This window comes from Salmo trutta, chromosome 4, assembly GCF_901001165.1.
Source record: "Salmo trutta chromosome 4, fSalTru1.1, whole genome shotgun sequence".
NCBI classification, from domain to species: domain Eukaryota; kingdom Metazoa; phylum Chordata; class Actinopteri; order Salmoniformes; family Salmonidae; genus Salmo; species Salmo trutta.
Genome location: NC_042960.1, coordinates 18,249,477 through 18,269,300, shown reverse-complemented (window position 1 = coordinate 18,269,300; position 19,824 = coordinate 18,249,477). Strand labels below are relative to the sequence as shown.

Sequence of the window (19,824 nt, the reverse complement as noted above, 5' to 3'; positions counted from 1 at the left end):
GATGTAACTGGAGTGTATAATAAACTGATGTCAGTTCAGGGTTGTCTCTAAGCAGATCCAGTTCTGGTATACCTGTTTGCTCCTCCTAGGCAGTGAGAGGGAGGTAGGTAGGGGAGGCAAGGACAGAGATGGACAAGGAAAGAGGGACAGGGAAAAAGGGGCAGAGAGAGGGGAGAGAAAATGGGTGGGAGAGCAGCAAAGGAATGCAAAAAAATGTCTTATGTTTCTTTATTAAATACTTTGTGCCTGAGGAAGGAAGGAAACAGGACACGCCTGATGGTCTCTTGTGTAACATTTTTACTAACCTGATTATCTGTTCGTTTTTTAGGACTTATCGATGCATAATCAATGTCAACTTGCACTCTTTCAGATGAATCTAAGAAGACAAAATAAAGGAAAGTAAATATAGGCCTAAGGTGAGGTGTGACTAACTGACAGAGACATACAGACGCTCAGCCCCCTGGACAGGCTCTGTAAACACTCAGGACTCATTTGTTACTATGAGTACTGGTCTCTGTGGTTGCAGTCATGTTGGTGTCAGATAAGCCAAGCTATTCAAGTAATCATTGTCAGAGTGTGTGTGTGTGTGTGTTTAGAAAAGTTGTCTGGGATAACGACACTGTCTGACCAAGCAGAGGAAGTGTGGAAGATATGACACTTTATTTGACCTGCATCCGTTTTTCAGGCAACGATTTCCTACCTTTTCCAAAACACTACCATTGATTGTAAAAAACAAATAATAATAACAATAATAAAAAATAAAAAAAGGCTAAGCATGACTTTGGGGAGTGACCTCACACCTCAAATAAATAAATACCTGCCTTGTGAGTGTCCATTTCTACTCTTCTTTAGATATATTGCAAGTCCAACCAGCCCTGAGGCAACCAAAACGCAGATTACAGCAATAATAAACAAACCCAGAGTCATCTCATCACTGTCTGAAATAAATAAAACACAAATCAATTATTTTTGTAAAATACGTTTTGAATGAGCTCAACTACACTTCAGTTTGACTTGGTAATTGCTATTTTCTGGATGGATTTAATTCAAAATGTCTCTTACCTGCATCATTAGGATGACCACTGCAACATTTTGGGACATGAACTGTCTCATTGCTGACAGGGTTAGCAGCCACACAGCTGTAGGTGGAGTTGTAGTCCTTTCCCTCTACCTCCAAACGGAGAGATAGATCAGTGGTGAGGTTAGGACTGCTGGTCTGGTTTAGTATTTCCTCTCCCCTGTATAAGGTCAAGGTCACCTCTTTTTTGTTGTCCACAGAACACACTACACTACAGGAGCTGCTGTCACACTCTGTCACCTGAGGTTTGGAAACAACATCTGGAAGAAAAAATATGAATAATTTGAAATTGCAACCTATATTAAATGTGTTTGTAATATACAACACGCACACACACACACACACACTTACTGTATACAGTGAGCTCAAATGTTATACTTTTTTCCCCTTCATCTGTATTCTCCACAGTATAAACCCCAGCATCGTCTATCTGAAGGTCTGACAGAGTGAAGTATCTTGTAACATTGTTCAAGTGGAGGCGGTTTTCAAATCTCTTCTCAAGGGTGATTTTGCCTCGTTTACCAGGGTACACATTTGCAATATTGCCAAGGTCTCCATAAAGTAAATTGCCAGACTTGATCACCCTCTCTGGAAAAGAGAAAGACTGTCCCACGATGCCTTTCACCTGCTGAGTCTCAGACTGGACTGTTTGCTGGGAAGTACAGAGTACTGTGGAAAGAGAGAGACTCAAAATCAACACAATGACTGCAGTCGCACACTAAATCTCACAATACCTGGATAAGTGTTTAACATGTTAGTAACTGCATCCATATGATATTGTGATCTGATGTCAGACTGCACTGAAGATGACAATTACATGCAATCATTAATTTTTTTCTGCACGTCTATAATGTAGTCGTCTGGAATGACACTACTGACTTTAGTATCACAGTCCTTCTTAGTTATTTACAGGCCTAATGTGATAGTTGGGCTCAGGAAATAATTGTTAGGACTTGTAGTTGGATATTTTGTCAGAAATTAAGTTCACATGGAAATGCATTCTCTGAGTGAGGGAAGTTCTTCCCCAATTGACTGTTGTTGTTGTTTTCCCAAAATAAAAGTCAAGGATATCACTGAAAAAGCACATGACTTTACAGAGATATTTCATTATCAAACAACAACATTTTCCAGTACAACCTCTTAAATAGCCTAGATTGTATCATTTGAATTTCAGGGTCAGAGGAACATTGCAGCATGATAGAGGACTATTGTAGGCATTAGCCTATGTGTTATTTGTTGAAACAAGGCTTTGTGTTGAGAACACAGAAACAGACATTAGGGGCATGATGGTTGTCCTACCAGCAGTAGGAAAGAGGCAGGAATTCTGTACATATGGACACTGCAAAAATATTCTGATTATAAGCAGCCTGTAGCCTGTAGAAAAATGTCTGCTAAATTACTCAAATGTAATTATCTAGTCATGTATATCAATAATCAGTGGTGGGAAAAGTACCTAATTGGTATACTTGAGTAAAAATGACTCAAGTAAAAGTGAAAGTCACCGAGTAAAATATTACTTGAGGAAAAGTTGAAAAGTATTTGTTTTAAATCTACTTTAGTATCAAAATCCTTTATTAACAAACCAGACGGCACAATTTGCTTGTTTTTTTAATTTATTTAGGTATAGCCAGGGGCACACTCCAAAACTCACACATAATTTACAAACCAAGCATTTGTGTTTAGTGAGTCCGCCAGATCAGTGTCACGATTGTCGTAAGGAGTGGACCAAAACGCAGCGGGAAAATGTATACTCATCTTCTTTTTTTATTGAAGAAGGAAAAACAAAATAACCACGTATACAAAACAAACGACTCCAAACAGTCCCGTCAGGTGCAACAAACACTAAACCAGGAAATAACTACCCACAAACCCCAATAGAACAAACACCCCTATAAATAGGACCTTCAATCAGAGGCAAGGAGAAGCAGCTGCCTCCAATTGAAGGTCAACCCAATAAACCCCACATACACATAGAAATAGACCAACTAGAAATAACATAGAAATACACTAACATAGAATATAACCCAAACAACCCCGAACCACACTAAACAAACACCCCCTGCCACGCCCTGACCAAACTACAATAACAAACAGCCCCTTTACTGGTCAGGACGTGACAATCAGAGGCAGTAGGGATGACTAGGGATGTTCTCTTGATAAGTGCGTGAATTGGAGAGAAAACAATTGTCCTGCTAAGCATTCCAAATATAATGAGTACTTAAAAAGTTTGTAATTTTCATTAGGAATATAGTGGAGTAAAAGTCAAAAATATAAATAGTAAAGTAAAGTACAGATACCCCTAAAAACTCCTTCAGTAGAACTTTAAAGTATTTTTACTTAAGTACTTTACACCACTGTCAAAGATAGCAATTTTTTAATTAGGAAAATAAAAATATGTAACTGCAAAAGTATTGTAGGTTTTATGCACAGCCGCATGAAGCAGTTTGGGGGCGGGGGTGCTGTGATTTTTTTTGTCGACAGAGAGGGCATGTTTCTTTGCCCGCGCTACAGACGGCTATATCGGCCCGTTAATACAGGACTATTAAAGGCCCAGTGCACTACTTCTGTGAAAAAAATACATCTATTCTTTTTCCTTCTGATTTTTGAAGGTGTGCGAGAACACCCTCAGCACCCCTACTTCCCGCGGTTTTAGGCCTTGAGTAAGGTAGAACAAATGTTTCAGCGTCACATCCTCTGTGGTATAAGCCTAATATCATTATGTATTCATGTCTCACCCACACATACTCACATACCAAATTCCTGTTAATTCAGCATAAACATACTTCTCAGCACAGCCATAGGGATTGTAACAGAGGATAGACAACACACAGACAGCGACTTATGAGAAGACAAACAGTAAAAAAAATGAAAAAGGCCAACGTTTGCGGGGGTTTCTGAAGCTAGCAACTGTAACAGTAAACTGACAATAATTACAACAAAGCATTGGATATGCAATCAACTTGCAATTACTTGCAATTGTGAAACTGCAGTTACAGTATTTGCAGTATAATGGTTATTTTGAATGAGCAATTGCAGTATAACTGCAAAATAACCCGAGTTACGACATAACCACTACACCAGGGGTGGGCAACCATGGTCCTGGGGTGACGCAGGCAATTTATGTTTTTCATGTAACCGACCTGGAAGGACAGGTGTGTTGAATTTAGGTAATAACTGAACTGATCAATTAGCTCAGCTGGTCAGGTGTGGTGCCTAGTTGGAACAAAATCCTGTAGTACCTGCAGCACTCCAGGAACAGGGTTTCCTACCCCTGTACTACACAATTACTGAATTGTACAGTATAATATAACATTAACCCTGCAGTTACAAAAGTGACTGTAACTGTGTTATTTTGGACGCAGCTATTGCAGTAGCCATGTAATAAAACAGCATGTGCAACTGTACAACTGCAATTATTTTTGTAGGGAAATATATTTCTCAATGAAAATGACAGATAATTTCAAAACAACAGTTATGAATTATTGTTCCATGAGCAACTTGTAAAATGATGAGCTCCTTATATCTAGTATTTGATATCATATTTCAAATGATTTTGAGGAAGATTACATTTGAGAAAAACAAGTGAGTTAAAGATACCTCTACAGGACCTGTGTCCCCCCCTGCAGGACGGTTGAGCTAATGTAGGCTAATGTTATTAGGATGAGGTTGTAACTAAAAATAACATTTTCCGGGGCACAGACCTATCTGATATGGGCAGAAAGCTTAAATTCTTATTCATCTAACTGCACTGTTGAATTTACAGTAGCTATTACAGTGAAAGAATACCATGCTATTGTTTGGGGAGCGTGCACAGTTATGAACTTGAAAATGTATTAATAAACCAATTAGGCACATTTGGGCAGTCTTGATATAACATTTTGAACAGAAAGACAATGGTTCATTGGGTCAGTCTAACACCTTGCACATACACTGCTGCCATCTAGTGGCCAAAATCGTTTCAAATAGCATGAAAAGAAAAATCATGTTTTTTTCTTTGTATTATCTTTTATCTTTATCTATTATCTTTTACCAGATCTAATGTGTTATATTCTCCTACATTAATTTCACATTTCCACAAAGTTCAAAGTGTTTCCTTTCAAATGGTATCAAGAATATGCATATCCTTGCTTCAGGTCCTGAGATACAGGCAGTTAGATTTGGGTATGTCATTTTAGGCGAATATTTAAAAAAAGGTTCCTTATCCTTAATTAAGATGAAGGAAGAAGGACTAAGAATATAACATCAGAAGAAGAGAATACATCAGAAGACAACTCTTATCCTGATAACTCAACTGGATAGCAAACAAGCTAACAGTTGTTTACACGTTGCTAGGGAGTTGCTAAGAGTTTATCTGCTGCATCACTATTTATAAATTATGTGGTTAATTGTGTGGATAAAAGGCAACATTGAGATGCCCTCTTCATTGACCTGTCAAAGGCTTTTGATACTGTATTACGAAAGGTGTCCCGCATGGGGTCGATTTTGGGTTCTATACTTTTTAGTGTTTACATTAACAAAATTGACTTGTCTGTAAAAAATGTTAACCTGCACTTGTATGCCGATGATACTGTTGTGTATGTTATTTCCCTCATGGTTGACAAAGCTCTATCTGAACTACAGTCTGCCTTCATTGTATTACAGAAAAACTTTATTGACCTGAAATTAGTATTGAATGCAGGTAAAAAGTATGTTGTTCTCTAGTTAAACCGCATAAAAATTACTCTGATGATTTAAGCATATGTACTTTGGATGGTGTCCATATTGAGTGTGTCCCTGCTTGCAAGTATCTGGGCATCTGGATAGATGAAAAACCTTCTTTTTAAAAGCATATCGACGAGTTCGTTAAGAAGCTGAGAATAAAAATGGGCTTCTTGTATGGAAATATGTCCTGCTTCTCGATAAATAGGAGAAAGCAGATTAGGAACGTCGACGTTCCTATCGGTCCTAGACTATGGCGACATCAAATCAAATGTTATTGGTCACATACACGGGATTAGCAGATGTTATTGCGGGTGTAGCAAAATGCAGCTGCTACTTCATTGAAGGCGTTAGGCAGCAACTACTCTTCCTGGGGTTGGGCAAAATTAAGGCAGTTATACAATTTTTTTAAAATTACAATACATTCATTCATTACAGAATTCACAACACACTAAGTGTGTGCCCTCAGGCCCATACTCCACTACCACATATCTACAGCGCAAAATCCATGTGTACGTGTGTGTATGTATAGTACATATGTTATCATGTGTGTGTATACATGTGTGTATAATCATGTGTCTGTGCCTATGTTTGTGTATCCTCACTGTCCCGGCTGTTCCATAAGGTGTATTTTTATCTGTTTTTTAAATCTGATTCTACTGCTTGCATCAGTTACCTGATGTGGAATAGAGATCCATATAGTCATGGCTTTATGTAGTGTGGGGTATACATGGGTGTCCAAGCTGTGTGCTAGTATTTTAAACAGACAGCTCGGTACCTTCAGCTTGTCAACACCTCTTACAAAAACAAGTAATGAGGAAGTCAATCTCTCTTCCACTTTGAGCCATGAGAAATTGACATGCATATCATTAATGTTAGCTCTCCGTCTACTTTTAAGGTCCAGCCGTGCTGCCCTGTTCTGAGCCAACTGCAATTTTCCCAAGTCCCCCTTTGTGGCACCTGACCACACGACTGAACAGTAGTCTAGGTGCGACAAAACCAGGGCCTGTAGGATCTGCCTTGTTGATAGTGTTGTTAAGGTAGAGCAGCGCTTTATTATGGACAGACTTCTCCCCATCTTAGCTACTGTTGTATCAATTTGCTTTGACCATGACAGTTTACAATCCAGGGTTACTCCAAGCAGTTTAATCCCCTCAATTTGCTCAATTTCCACATTATTTATTACAAGATTTAGTTGAGGTTTAGGGTTTAGTGAATGATTTGTCCCAAATACAATGCTTTTAGTTTCAGGGATGGCTAATAGCGGTCGACCGATTAATCGGAATGGCCGATTAATTAGGGCCGATTTCAAGTTTTCATAACAATCGGTAATTGGTATTTTTGGCCACCGATTTGCCGATTTTTTTTTTACTTTTTATTTTTATAGACCTTTATTTAACTAGGCAAGTCAGTTAAGAACAGATTCTTATTTTCAATGATGGCCTAGGAACGGTGGGTTAACTGCCTTGTTCAGGGGCAGAACGACAGATTTTTACCTTGTCAGCTTGGGGATGCAACCTTACGTTAACTAGTCCAACGCTCTAACCACCTGCTTTACATTGCACTCCATGAGGAGCCTGCCTGTTACGCGAATGCAGTAAGAAGCCAAGGTAAGTTGCCAGCTAGCATTAAACTTATCTTATAAAAAACAATCAATCAATCATAATCATTAGTTAACTACACATGGTTGATGATATTACTAGTTTATCTAGCCTGTCCTGCATTGCATATAATCGATGTGGTGCGCATTCGCGAAAAAGGACTGTCTTTGCTCCGACGTGTACCTAACCATAAACATCGATGTCTTTCTTAAAATCAATACACAAGTATATATTTTTAAACCTGCATATTTAGTTAATATTGCCTGCTAACATGAATTTATTTTAACTAGGGAAAATGTGTCACTTCTCTTGCAAACAGAGTCAGGGTATATGCAGCAGTTTGGGCCGCCTGGCTCGTTGCGAACTGTGAAGACTATTTCTTCCTAACAAAGACAGCCGACTTCACCAAACGGGGGATGATTTAACAAAAGCGCATTTGCGAAAAAAAGCACAATCGTTGCGCGACTATACCTAACCATAAACATCAATGCCTTTCTTAAAATCAATGCACAGAAGTATATATTTTTAAACCTGCATATTTAGCTAAAAGAAATCCAGGTAAGCAGGCAATGTTAACCAGGTGAAATTATGTCAGTTCTCTTGCGTTCTTTGCACGCACAATCAGGGTATATGCAACAGTTTGGGCCGCCTGGCTCGTTGCGAACTAATTTGCCAGAATTTTACGTAACTATGAAATAACATTGTAGGTTGTGCGATGTAACAGGAATATTTAGACTTATGGATGCCACCCGTTAGATAAAATACGGAACGGTTCTGTATTTCACTGAAAGAATAAATGTGATAGTTTCCGGATTCGACCATATTAATGACCTAAGGCTGGTATTTCTGTGTGTTTATTATATTATAATTAAGTCTATGATTTGATAGAGCAGTCTGACTGAGCGATGGTAAGCAGCAGCAGGCTTGTAAGCATTCATTCAAACAGCACTTTTGTCACGTCCTGACCATTAAAGGGGTTATTTGTTATTGTAGTTGGGTCAGGATGTGGCAGGTGTTTGTTTTATGTGTTTCGGGGTTTGTGGTTAATGTTCTATGTTAGTATATTTCTATGTTCGTTCTAGTCTTTCTATTTCTATGTGTAGTTTATTTGTGTTGACCTTCAATTGGAAGCAGCTGCTCCTCGTTGCTTCTAATTGAAGGTCCTATTTAAGAGGGGTGTTTTTTTTCTATGGGATTTGTGGGTAGTTGTTCCTTGTGTAGTGTGTTCCTTACAGGACTGTTTCTCGTCATTGGTTTTTTTGTATTTAGTGTTTCGTTTTCTTCGTATTTAATAAAGAAGATGAGCATTCACATTCCCGCTGCACCTTGGTCCAATCCTTACGACGCCCGTGACAACTTTACTGCGTTTTGCCAGCAGCTCTTCACAATGCGTTGCGCTGTTCAAGCCTGTCAACTCCCAAGATGAGGCTGGTGTAACCGAGGTGAAATGGCTAGCTAGTTAGCGGGTGCGCGCTAATAGCGTTTCAAACGTCACTCGCTCTGAGACTTGGAGTAGTTGTTTCCCTTGCTCTGCATGGGTAACGCTGCTTCGAGGGTGGCTGTTGTCGGTGTGTTCCTGGTTTGAGCCCAGGTAGGAGCGAGGAGAGGGATGGAAGCTATACTGTTACACTGGCAATACTAAAGTGCCTATAAGAACATCCAATAGTCAAAGGTATATGAAATACAAATCGTATAGAGAGAAATAATCCTATAATTCCTATAATAACTACAACCTAAAACTTCTTACCTGGGAATATTGAAGACTCATGTTAAAAGGAACCACCAGCTTTCATATGTTCTCATGTTCTGAGCAAGGAACTTAAACGTTAGCTTTCTTACATGGCACATAATGCACTTTTACTATCTTCTCCAACACTTTGATTTTGCATTATTTAAACCAAATTGAACATGTTTCATTATTTATTTGAGGCTAAATTGATTTTATTGATGTATTATATTAAGTTAATAAGTGTTCATTCAGTATTGTTGTAATTGTCATTATTACAAATAAATAAATTAAAAATTAAAAAAAATAAAAATCGGCCGATTAATCTGTATTGGCTTTTTTGGTCCTCCAATAATCGGTATCAGTGTTGAAAAATCATAATTGGTCGACCTCTAATGGCTAACCCTGGAAATTCCTTTGCTCTACTGAGTTAGGTAAATCAGCTTTTAGCTTTTTTGCACCTTATTTGTTGAAAAATCTTCAAAACATTCTGAAATGTTAAGTTTTGTTGCATCTAGGCCAGGGGTTCTTAAACTTTTTCAGCCTGGAACCCAAATTAGAAATTATGCGTTTTCCTGGGACTCAAGCTTGGGAACATATGCTACTAAATGTAAATATTGGTACATTTCATTGCCCTTATGCCTGAAACAAATGCAATATAGACAAAAACAAATAATTAAATTAAATAGCCATATAAATAGCTATTCATGTTTATTTTCACCCATTAAAAACTCTTACATATCTGTCTAGGTTGGAACAGTTGCTGTTAATTCAATAAATAATTGTCATTCTGAACTGGAATAAACTGATTGATCACATCACACAGATGCATAACAGAACAGACACGCAGGATTTTTGATAGTGCAACCCTAAGTAACAGTACAGATGAAAAATGATCAGGCCTACTGTACACCTTACTGTAGAAATGATTGTCAAAAGAAAGTCTAGGTTGGAGCTGTTGCTGTTAAAATAGAAGTCATAATTTTTATTCTGAACTGAAAAAAACTGATTGATCCAGGCTGTATCAGATCCGGCCGTGATTGGGAGTCCCATAGGGCGGCGCAAAATTATCCCAACGTCGTCCAGATTTGGCCGGGGTAGGCCGTCACTGTAAATAATAATTTGTTCTTAACTGACTTACCTAGTTAAATAAAGGTTCAATTTAAAAAGATATATATATATTTCAAAAAACAATCACGAGGATGTAGACCAGAAAACACATACAGTCCTAATGAGAGGCGTGTGGCTGGTTGAAGTTTTCAACAAGCATGTCTATTCTGGGATCAGTTTTTGACAGTGCAACACTGAGGTCATGCTCAGCATTGAGACTGTTTCTGTACTTGTTTTTTAAGTAATCTTGAGTTGAGAACCCTGACTGACATAAGTATGTGGTTCCAAACTGGACCAGAACATCTACTGCTTTCTCAGTTAGGCAGGCGACCTCTTCATGCTGTAGATGAGCAAACCAGAACTGTGTGTGTGTTTGCCTCAAAAAGTATCTTGCTTCAATCAGTTTATTCCAGTTCAGAATAAAAATGACTTGTATTTTAACAGCAACGGTTCCAACCTAGACTTGTTTTCAACAATCATTTCTACAGTAAGATGTACAGTAGGCCTGATCATTTCCCATCTTGCCATTCCTGTCATTTGCCAAACAGACTGGCCTATTGGCAATCTCAACATTCAATATGCATTCGGATTTACGGGGCAGTTGCTGATTGGTAGTTGAAAAAACATTCAGATTTTCCATGACAATGTTATGGAACATGTGGTGAGTGCAAATTTGACAAAATATAAAATTTTAAGAACAATATAAACATTATACAACAGGTGGGTCTAATCCTGAATGCTGATGGATTAAAACTGCATTCCAGCCGGTATCTATTCCACAAGTTACCACCGGCTAAATCTATTACATTAAAATGCCGATTTACTCCATTCCATCTGACTGCGCAATCAGCCCAGCCAAGCAATTTATAAACTTGATCTCCACTATAGTAAGCATCTAGACATTGTCTCACATTTCTTTTAGACTAACATTTCGTTTTCAACAGCAGAGATTAGTATAAACCTTGCTGTCTGTCTCTCTGACATATGCAATATAGTTTCAATATTCAAATACGATCTCCAGCTGTCCAATGGTAATAAACATGTCGGGATTCGGGTGAGACAGACAGGCAGACAGCATTTCTCTACCAGTCTAAATCATGAATCAGCTGCCATCATTTTTATGGATATATACAAAGAAATGTCAATTGAAAAACTGTAAAACAAAATGAAGTGCAGCTCCTTTGCAGTCTTTCCAGCTTCAAGGTGAAGTGATTGTGTTAGCTGTGTTGTTGAGTAGCTCCTCCTCGGATTACATTTAATCAGTTAAATGTAAGGGATTACAAAAAATAATGGTAACTGTAATCCGTTACAAGTTTTTTATATATATTGTAATCAGATTACAAATACTTTTGAAAAACTAGATGATTAATTCGAGGATTACTTTTAAATTCAGAAAGGATTTTTGTGACAAAAATCTTTGATACTTCTCTGTTTTCTCAATGACATTCAAACCAGCATTGAAAAAAGGCGCAAGTTTAAGTTTCTTCCACCTGAGCGAGTCTGACCACAAGTCAGAGACCACAATGATGACACACCAAATGTGTTTGATGGATTGCAGGAATGGGCTTTTGTAGGCTACAGTCCAAGCCATGTCTTCCAATGGTGCGACTGCTGTCAGCATTCAAAGATTATCCAACTTGAATAAATAAGAATTTGTTCTTAACCGACTTGCCTAGTTAAATAAAGGTTACACATAAAGGTAACAAGGATGACAGCAGTGGTGTAGTCTACGTCGATACGGATATCACTTATGTTGATATCTACATTGATGTGAATCCCACTGCTGCTCTCTCATTTAGCTATTTGCGCCTTACGGATTGTGGTTGTTGTGGATGGCTGTTCACAAATCTAAATGTATATTTGAACCTAATAATGGTTGAATTCAAGAGGTTTAAGCTGCCTATCAATCATTGATTTTGAAACCAGTGGAAAGCCAGTGAAAAATGCACTCTTGCAACAGCTGCATAATGCAGATCCCAGCCTATGGAATAAAAGTTTTAATTACTCAATCTTATTCATGCTGATAAAATAGACATCCACAGGTCTAATGGACACATGCTCAAACTCGCACACTTTTAATAGACTTAAAGGGGCAATCTGTAGTTGCTACATCCATTTTTGTACTTATAAATTATATATATTAATGTAAAGATATAATTTAATCGTATTATTATATGTAGTAGAAAGCGATGGGTTAGAAGAAGCCTACATAACCAACCCATAAAGTTACATTTTACATCCATGTATGGCCAACTATGTAAACTTTAACATTGATTTGTCCTGCAATAGATGTCGTTCAATTGGTAACATACATTTTTGTCTTCTTTTAATGCCTCTTACGGGAAGAGTAATCTAAAAGTAACTGAATGTAATCAGTTGACGTTACTGAGTTTGGGTAATCCAAAAGTTACGTTACCGATTACAATGTTGGACAGGTAACTAGTAAATGTAACGCATTACATTTAGAAAGTAACCTACCCAACCGTGCGAGTGAGCACATTTCCTATGACAAGCGAAATCACGCCTCATTAGCTCATTGTTATGGATGTAGACAGAAAATGGTTCAGAGAAAGAGAGAATCGTCACAGCTGCATGCATGAGGAACTAGGGAACGAGCTCTGCCCGTGGAAATGTGCAATTCAATGTGTATCTAAATAAATAGCTGTCGATGCTGTGACTGACCATCCCCCCCAAAGGTGTCACTGTGGTTTCTATTCTGATCTGCTGTATCAAGGTCTTTGCTACAATGTTTCAGCGCTGTTTTCAGATCAATGGACAGCGCCCCTATACACTGTTTTGATCTGGCATGAAATTTTACTACTCATAGACCAGACGTGCACTGTTTTCAGAACCATGGACAGAGTCCCTAGAAAACAAGTTTCTGGGACTATCAACAAGCACTTGAGCAGTTTTGCTTTACATGGCAGTCAATACGAATAGATCTAACGACCAGAGAACGCCTAGCATGTCAGTTGACAACCAGTGTTAGTGAATGTAGCATCACGTTTTTTTGTAAAAATTATGGTTTGGGAAATAATCTTGATTTTTAATGCTGGTAACCCATTGTATAAAAGCAATAATACACTCGAGTCCATGTGTTATGACATTTTATCATGGCTGTGATGGTCTACAGCACTCGGCTTTGCCTCGTGACTATGACCACATCACAGCCATGATGAAAATCTCATAATAACACGTCCTCTCATGTACTATTGCTTATATACCGTTATGACCTGCTGCGGTCATTCCCTTGTGAGATGGCAGTGTCAATGCAAGTTCATGTTGTTCAAAGTGGGCTTCTTAATGGTAGAAAGATATGATATGGAAAATATTTACCTACATATTCAATCGAACTACGTTTGCTTCAGTTGCATCCCATTAATGCTAATGAGAGAAAATAAACTGAATTGCTGGCACCTGTCATCATTCCTCACTCATACCCTAAGTTGATATACACGTCATAAGAAGGAGTTCCCCTTGTCCACGCCCACAAATGGGGAATAACAAACATTCTGTCCCATTGACCCCCATTGTAAAAGAGCCAACTTCATGGAAGATTTTTACTTATATAGAAATAACAAAACATGCCGAAAGGTTGTTGTTCAATGTACATGGAACCAGGTAAGAAATCCCGACTGATGGTTCACAGTGCTCCCATGTAGGGAAATAAAGCCTGCAAGAAAAGCCCTGCGGCTTCAGGCTATTCGGCGTGGGAGAGTGGGAAATGGGGGGCCCTGTTGTCCAAGTAAGCTACACGTAGCTATGTGTGTGGAAAACATTTAATCTCAAGTAAGACATTGAATTGTGTAGTATATAGTCCGTTTGTAACTCCACTCACTACTTGTATCTGTATAGTCTGTTTGTGTTGTTGTTCTTGGCTGACTTAATGTTCTGGTCAGCAGCAAGCACTCACTCATGTGGCTGTTAGCACGTCATGTAAAGGAGCATGAGGGAAGCCCTACAATATTAAGCTTTTCTCAGTTGTGCGAATGCTTAGGAGCAGGAAATGTTGAAAAGTAATCTTAAGACATGTTGTACTTTTGTTAAATGTAGTTTTGTAATTGACTAAAACAAGCAGACCACAAGAAAATTGCCTTTGAAAAAGGCTGTGAGCCAATGACCTACGTTACCACAGGTTGTTTTCCCCACAGGTGGGCGGAATCGCAACGTTCTTTTTAATACCGACTGGGTATGTATTTATATAGCCCTTCTTACATCAGCTGATATCTCAAAGTGCTGTACAGAAACCCAGATCATTAGTTATATAACCTGTCTAGACAGGCTACTTTAGGAAACTTTCCGAATGGACATACAGAAAATTAGCGAACTCACCCACATAAAAGCCTACACTGATCACATGTGCCAGGCTGAAAAAAATGTGTAGGTGTCCCCATAGGCCTAATATTTAAATTGAGGAAATGTAATCATAATCATTATTTTAGCGATCCATGTTAGACGTCCCTCCAAATGAAAAGGTCCCCATCCTGCTGATGTGAGCTGCTGGATAGAACACTTGCAATTGATATGCTTTTATGGATGAGAAGGTGAACTTGCCATTTCCAAAAAGGAGCTCGGTGGGGAGTCGGAGATTCGCTGTTTTACGATCTGTTGTCTACCTCAACAGCAAGGGTTTCATTAAAACGGCCAAGCCACTATATTTGTTTTATTTCACATTTAAATAAACATGACGAATTTGGTGATGTTCAAGTTCAACTTAAATTCATTGTCCCACAGCGTGCGTCAGACCCCAAAAATGTTTTGGTCTCTGGCTTGCAATGCACAGGTGGTGGTTGCCTGCATTCACTGTAGGCCTAATATAGGCTAGAATACTAATGGCGGATTAATAGCCCAGCCTATGAATTAACTTTTTTTGCATAAACATTGTGATCGTCGGATAGCTGTGAGGGTTATAGAATCAGGATCAAATCCTCAGATTTCCTCGAGCTCATTAATGAAAGAATGTTCATATTTGAAGATTGCCAAAAGGCAAGTCCCTTTGGCAATGACAAGGAGTGGTAACGAGTGGAATGTTAGTTAAGAGACTGGTACTCAGGCTAGAGGTGAGGTCCCTGAACCAATAACAGTTGCCCAGTGACAGTGGTTGTATTCATGAAAGTCATATTGGGTGGAAGCTATTTAAAGGGCAATTCTGCCACTTTTCAACATCATATTCATCATCTCCAGCACCAAACCTGTGTCTACATTTGTGAAAACATCGTATTTCTATGATCTGTGGTTAAAAAGATAAGAAGAAAGTTCCATCACAGGATAGGATTAAAAATGAAAAACCTGCAACGAGTTTCTAGGCCAAGGGAGGGTATTTTTCTGCTCCCCACGTCACCGCAAATACTTCATTTTTGGGGGGGACAGAACATAGGAATGTGCCGTTTTCACATATTTTGACACTGGTATTGTACTGGAGATTATGAAAATGAGTTTGAAAAGTGGTGGAGTTGTCCTTTAAGTTTTAAGGAAGCATTTCTTTACATATAATTAATAAACATTTATCAAAAAAATAGACAAAGTAAAAAAACATACAAAAGGTATTGCTGTGGATCGGATAGAAGAGGCCTCTGAACCAATAATAGTTGGTTAAGTTGGGAATGCCATTAGGGAAATTCACATTCGGTCTGTGCTCTAAGCACAAGTCTAGGCTTCCTTGTCAGGAAAGTCAACAATCGTACAAAAATAGACCTAAATGTTTTACATTTCCAAAGTTATTAATTAAAACATTGAACATTTCAAATATAACAATAATTATGCTACTTATCTATCATCTCCCACATACACTTTTAGTTAGAGCAGCAAATCAGTAAGAATAAAATAAACATAGCAGCATGAACGTCAGTCTGGCAAGCCTTCTCCAGCCGAACAAATGGTTCATTTCTCTTAAGCTCGAGCTGTTCAGTGGTGTGATCTGTGAAGAACCAGAAAGATGTGACCTTGTCTTGGTACAGAGGAGAGAATAGACTCAACCAGACCAGCAGTCCTCTGGTGTGTATTCATTAAGCCAATTCTGTTGTAAAACCTTTCTTAAACGGAAGCAAAAGGAACAGGGAGGGACATACCTGAATTTGTCCAATAGAACCTGTTGTTTTAGTTGCAACTGTTTGGACTAATGATTACACCCCTGATCTCATCACCAGCCTGTCTCTCCCATCTACAGTGGTGTAGTTGCAAACACTGTTGGTAATCACACTTCACCATCAACATCACAACACCCTGAAGAGATGGAGGCCATCAACTCTGGGCTCATTACACTATAGAACCCATCCCTCCTGAGATAGGAGGAGAAGTTAATAGACTTGTTGTGTAGTGATGAACCAGGGTGGAGGTTGTTAAATCAAATAAAATACAATTGTATTTGTCACCTTACGGTGAAATGCTTACTTATAAGCCCTTAACCAACAATGCCGTTTTAATAAAAATAAGAGTTAAGAAAAATATTTACTAAATAAACTAAATAAAAAAATAAAAGATCAACAATAAAATAACAATAACGAGGCTATATACAAGGGGTACTGGTATATGTGCGGTGGTACAGGTTAGTTGAGGTAATTGAGCATGTTCAGCAGTCTTATGGCTTGGAGGTAGAAATTGTTAAGAAGCCTTTTGGACCGAGACTTGGTGCTCCGGTACCGCTTGCCGTGTGGTAGCAGAGAGAACAGTCTATGACTAGGGTGGCTGGAGTCTTTGGCAATGTAAAGGGCCTTCCCCTGACACCGCCTGGTTTAGAGGTCCTAGATGGCAGGAAGCTTGGCCCCAGTGATGTACTGGGCTGTACGCACTACCCTCTGTAGGCCGAGCAGTTGCCATTCCAGGTGATGATGCAACCAGTCAGGATGCCCTCGACGCTGCAGCTGTAGAACATTTTGAAGATCTGAGGTCCCATGCCAAATCTTTTCAGTCTCCTGAGGGGAAAAAGGTGTTGTCACAACTGTCTTGGTGTGTTTAGACCGTGATAGTTTGTTGGTGATGTGGACACCAAGGAACTTGAAGCTCTCAACCTGCACCATTACAGCCTCATCAATGAGAATGGAGGCGTGATCAGGCCCTCCTTTTCCTGTAGTCCACGATCATCTCCTTTGTCTTGATCATGTTGAGGGAAAGGTTGTCGACCTGGCACCACACATCCAGGTCTCTGCCCTCCTCCCTATAGGCTGTCTCATCGTTGTCGATGATCAGGCCTTCCACTGTTGTGTCGTCGGCAAACTTAATAATAGGGTGAACAGGGAGTACAGGAGAGGACTAAGCACGCTCCCCTGAGGAGCCCCCATGTTGAGGATGTGTTGTTGTGTTGTTGCTTACCCTTACCACCTGGGGGCGGCCCGTCAGGAAGTCCAGGACCCAGTTGTAGAGGGAGGTATTTAGTCCCAGGGTCCTTAACTTAGTGATGAGCTTTGAGGGCACTATGGTGTTGAATGCTGAGTTGTAGTCAATGAACAGCATTCTCACGTAGGGGTTCCTTTTGTCCAGGTGGGAAAGGGCAGTGTTGAGTGCAATAGAGATTGCGTCATCTGTTGGGGATATGCAAATTGGAGTGGGTCTAGGGTTTCTCGGATGATGTTGTTGACGTGAGCCATGACCAGCCTTTTAAAGCACTTCATGGCTACAGACGTGAGTGCTACAGGTCGGTCATTTAGGCAGGTTACCTTGGTTTTCTTGGGCACAGGGACAATGGTGGTCTGCTAGAAACATGTAGGTAATACAGACTTGGACAAGGACAGGTTGCAAATGTCAGTGAAGACATTTGCCAGTTGGTCAGCGCATGCTGGCAGTACACGTCCTGGTAATCCATCTGGCCCTGCGGCCTTGTGAATGTTGACCTGTTTAAAGGCAAGTGTGATCACACAGTCGGAACAGCTGGTGCTCTCATGGATGCTTCAGTGTTGCTTGCCTCGAAGTGCGCATAGAAGTCATTTAGCTCATCTGGTAGGCTTGTGTCACTGGGCAGCTCGTGGCTGGGCTTCCCTTTGTAGTCCGTAATAGTTTGCAAGCCCTGCTATATCCGACAAGCATCGGAGCCGGTGTAGTAAAGCACATTCTTGTAGATTAAAGAGCACCTTGCATTGTAAAACCTCCCTGGTCTTTGTGTTTTAATCTGTGTTTAAAATTAACTGCTCGACTGAGGGTCCTTACAGATAACTGCTTTAACATTTAAATTAATACTTCACTCTGGCACAATCAGACATACAGTGCTGAATGTATCATCAATATCATATTTGCATGTAACTGTACAGTTCTCTGTCTCTCTCATTCCCTTCATAAATGAACCTGGTGTGTGTTGCAATACAGTGAAAGAAGCATTGTAGCATGACTTGCCATACAGTAGGATTAACTGATGTAAAGAAAAGTAAATCCCAAAATGTATAGTACAATGTAAAGATTGTTGCTTAAAGCAGTGATGGAAAAAGTACCCAATTGTCATACTTGTTGTGGTTGATTGTTAGTTGATCTCATGTGTTTACATTGAATAGAATATCAAGGTGTTTTGACACTTGAACAGGTTTTTCTGGTGTATCTCTAGATCAGGGTTTCCCAAGCTCGGTCCTGGGGCCCCCAGGATAACTTTAACAGAGCTTGATGATGAGATGGTGACTTGAATCAGCTGTGTAGTGCTAGGGAAAAAAACTAAATGTGCACCCGAGGTTGGTAAACCCTTCTCTAGATGACAGATTGATAAGGCCATCACCTGCTGCTTATCTATTGATCATATTTTCAAACAGCCTATGAAATATGATGCATTAGATAGAAAGGAAAACTGTCTGAAGGCCAGGGTATTATGAAGATTAAAATGGAGGTTTCTGAGTGTTAATGTCCGTTAGAGAGAATGGTAAATGGTAGTTCATGTGCCAAGACAAATACATGCAGTTCAAAATAATATGCTATATTACACTTTATTACACTTGTTGCCTCTATCAGATCAGAGTAGCATGTCTATGAGCATGTCTATGAGCATGTCTATGAGCATGGTGTGGTCCTGATAGAAATGTGTTGTATAGAACATACTGTACAGCCACCTCTTCTGTACATCACTCTGCAAGAATCTTTGAATAAGGTCCTGATGTTAGTCTCAAAACAACACCCACAAACGGAGAGTGGGAGCCTTGTGGTTGCTTTAGCTCAAGTAAAACTACACAAATACATGTATCAAAATGAACGTGTCAACATACATGGATTCCATCAACCCCCACAACACCCTTATATTGTCTGTGTACGTGTGTTAGTGTGCGTGTGTGTGCATATATGCTTCTCTATTGCCATCTCTGTCAGCGTGTGGTTATCGCTTATTTGTTCTCTCTGTTGTCAGTAGCCTATATGGGTCAGTCGCTGTCATTCTCATTATAGGGGAGATGTGGTACCGTCCTCTATCTCTGCACAGCTTTTCTCAAGCAAGAAAGCTGTCACCACAAACCATGCTCTCAGTCCCCTGCACCCACATTTAGCAGACACTTTTATCAAGTGACTTACAATAAGTGTATTCAACTAAAATAGGTAAGATAACCACATACAGTATCACATTAATTCCAACATTACTTCTATCGGCCAATAATTCTGTGCAAGTCAGATCTGTGCTAGATAGCTAGTCAAATGAAGCACTCCTGTGCCTA

The 19,824-nt window shown here is 39.4% G+C and overlaps 1 protein-coding gene across 1 annotated transcript in view; it reads right to left on the bottom strand.

Annotated features, from left to right (window-relative positions):
• Positions 1-769: 769 nt before the first annotated feature.
• The window catches only part of LOC115191976 (SLAM family member 5-like), a 76,759-nt gene continuing 57,704 nt past the window's right edge, over positions 770-19,824 (bottom strand). The window contains exon 4 of the mRNA XM_029750049.1: positions 770-938. Within this exon, the coding sequence (XP_029605909.1) occupies positions 802-938 (137 nt within the window). The 3' untranslated portion in view covers positions 770-801. The remainder of the gene's footprint in view (positions 939-19,824) is intronic.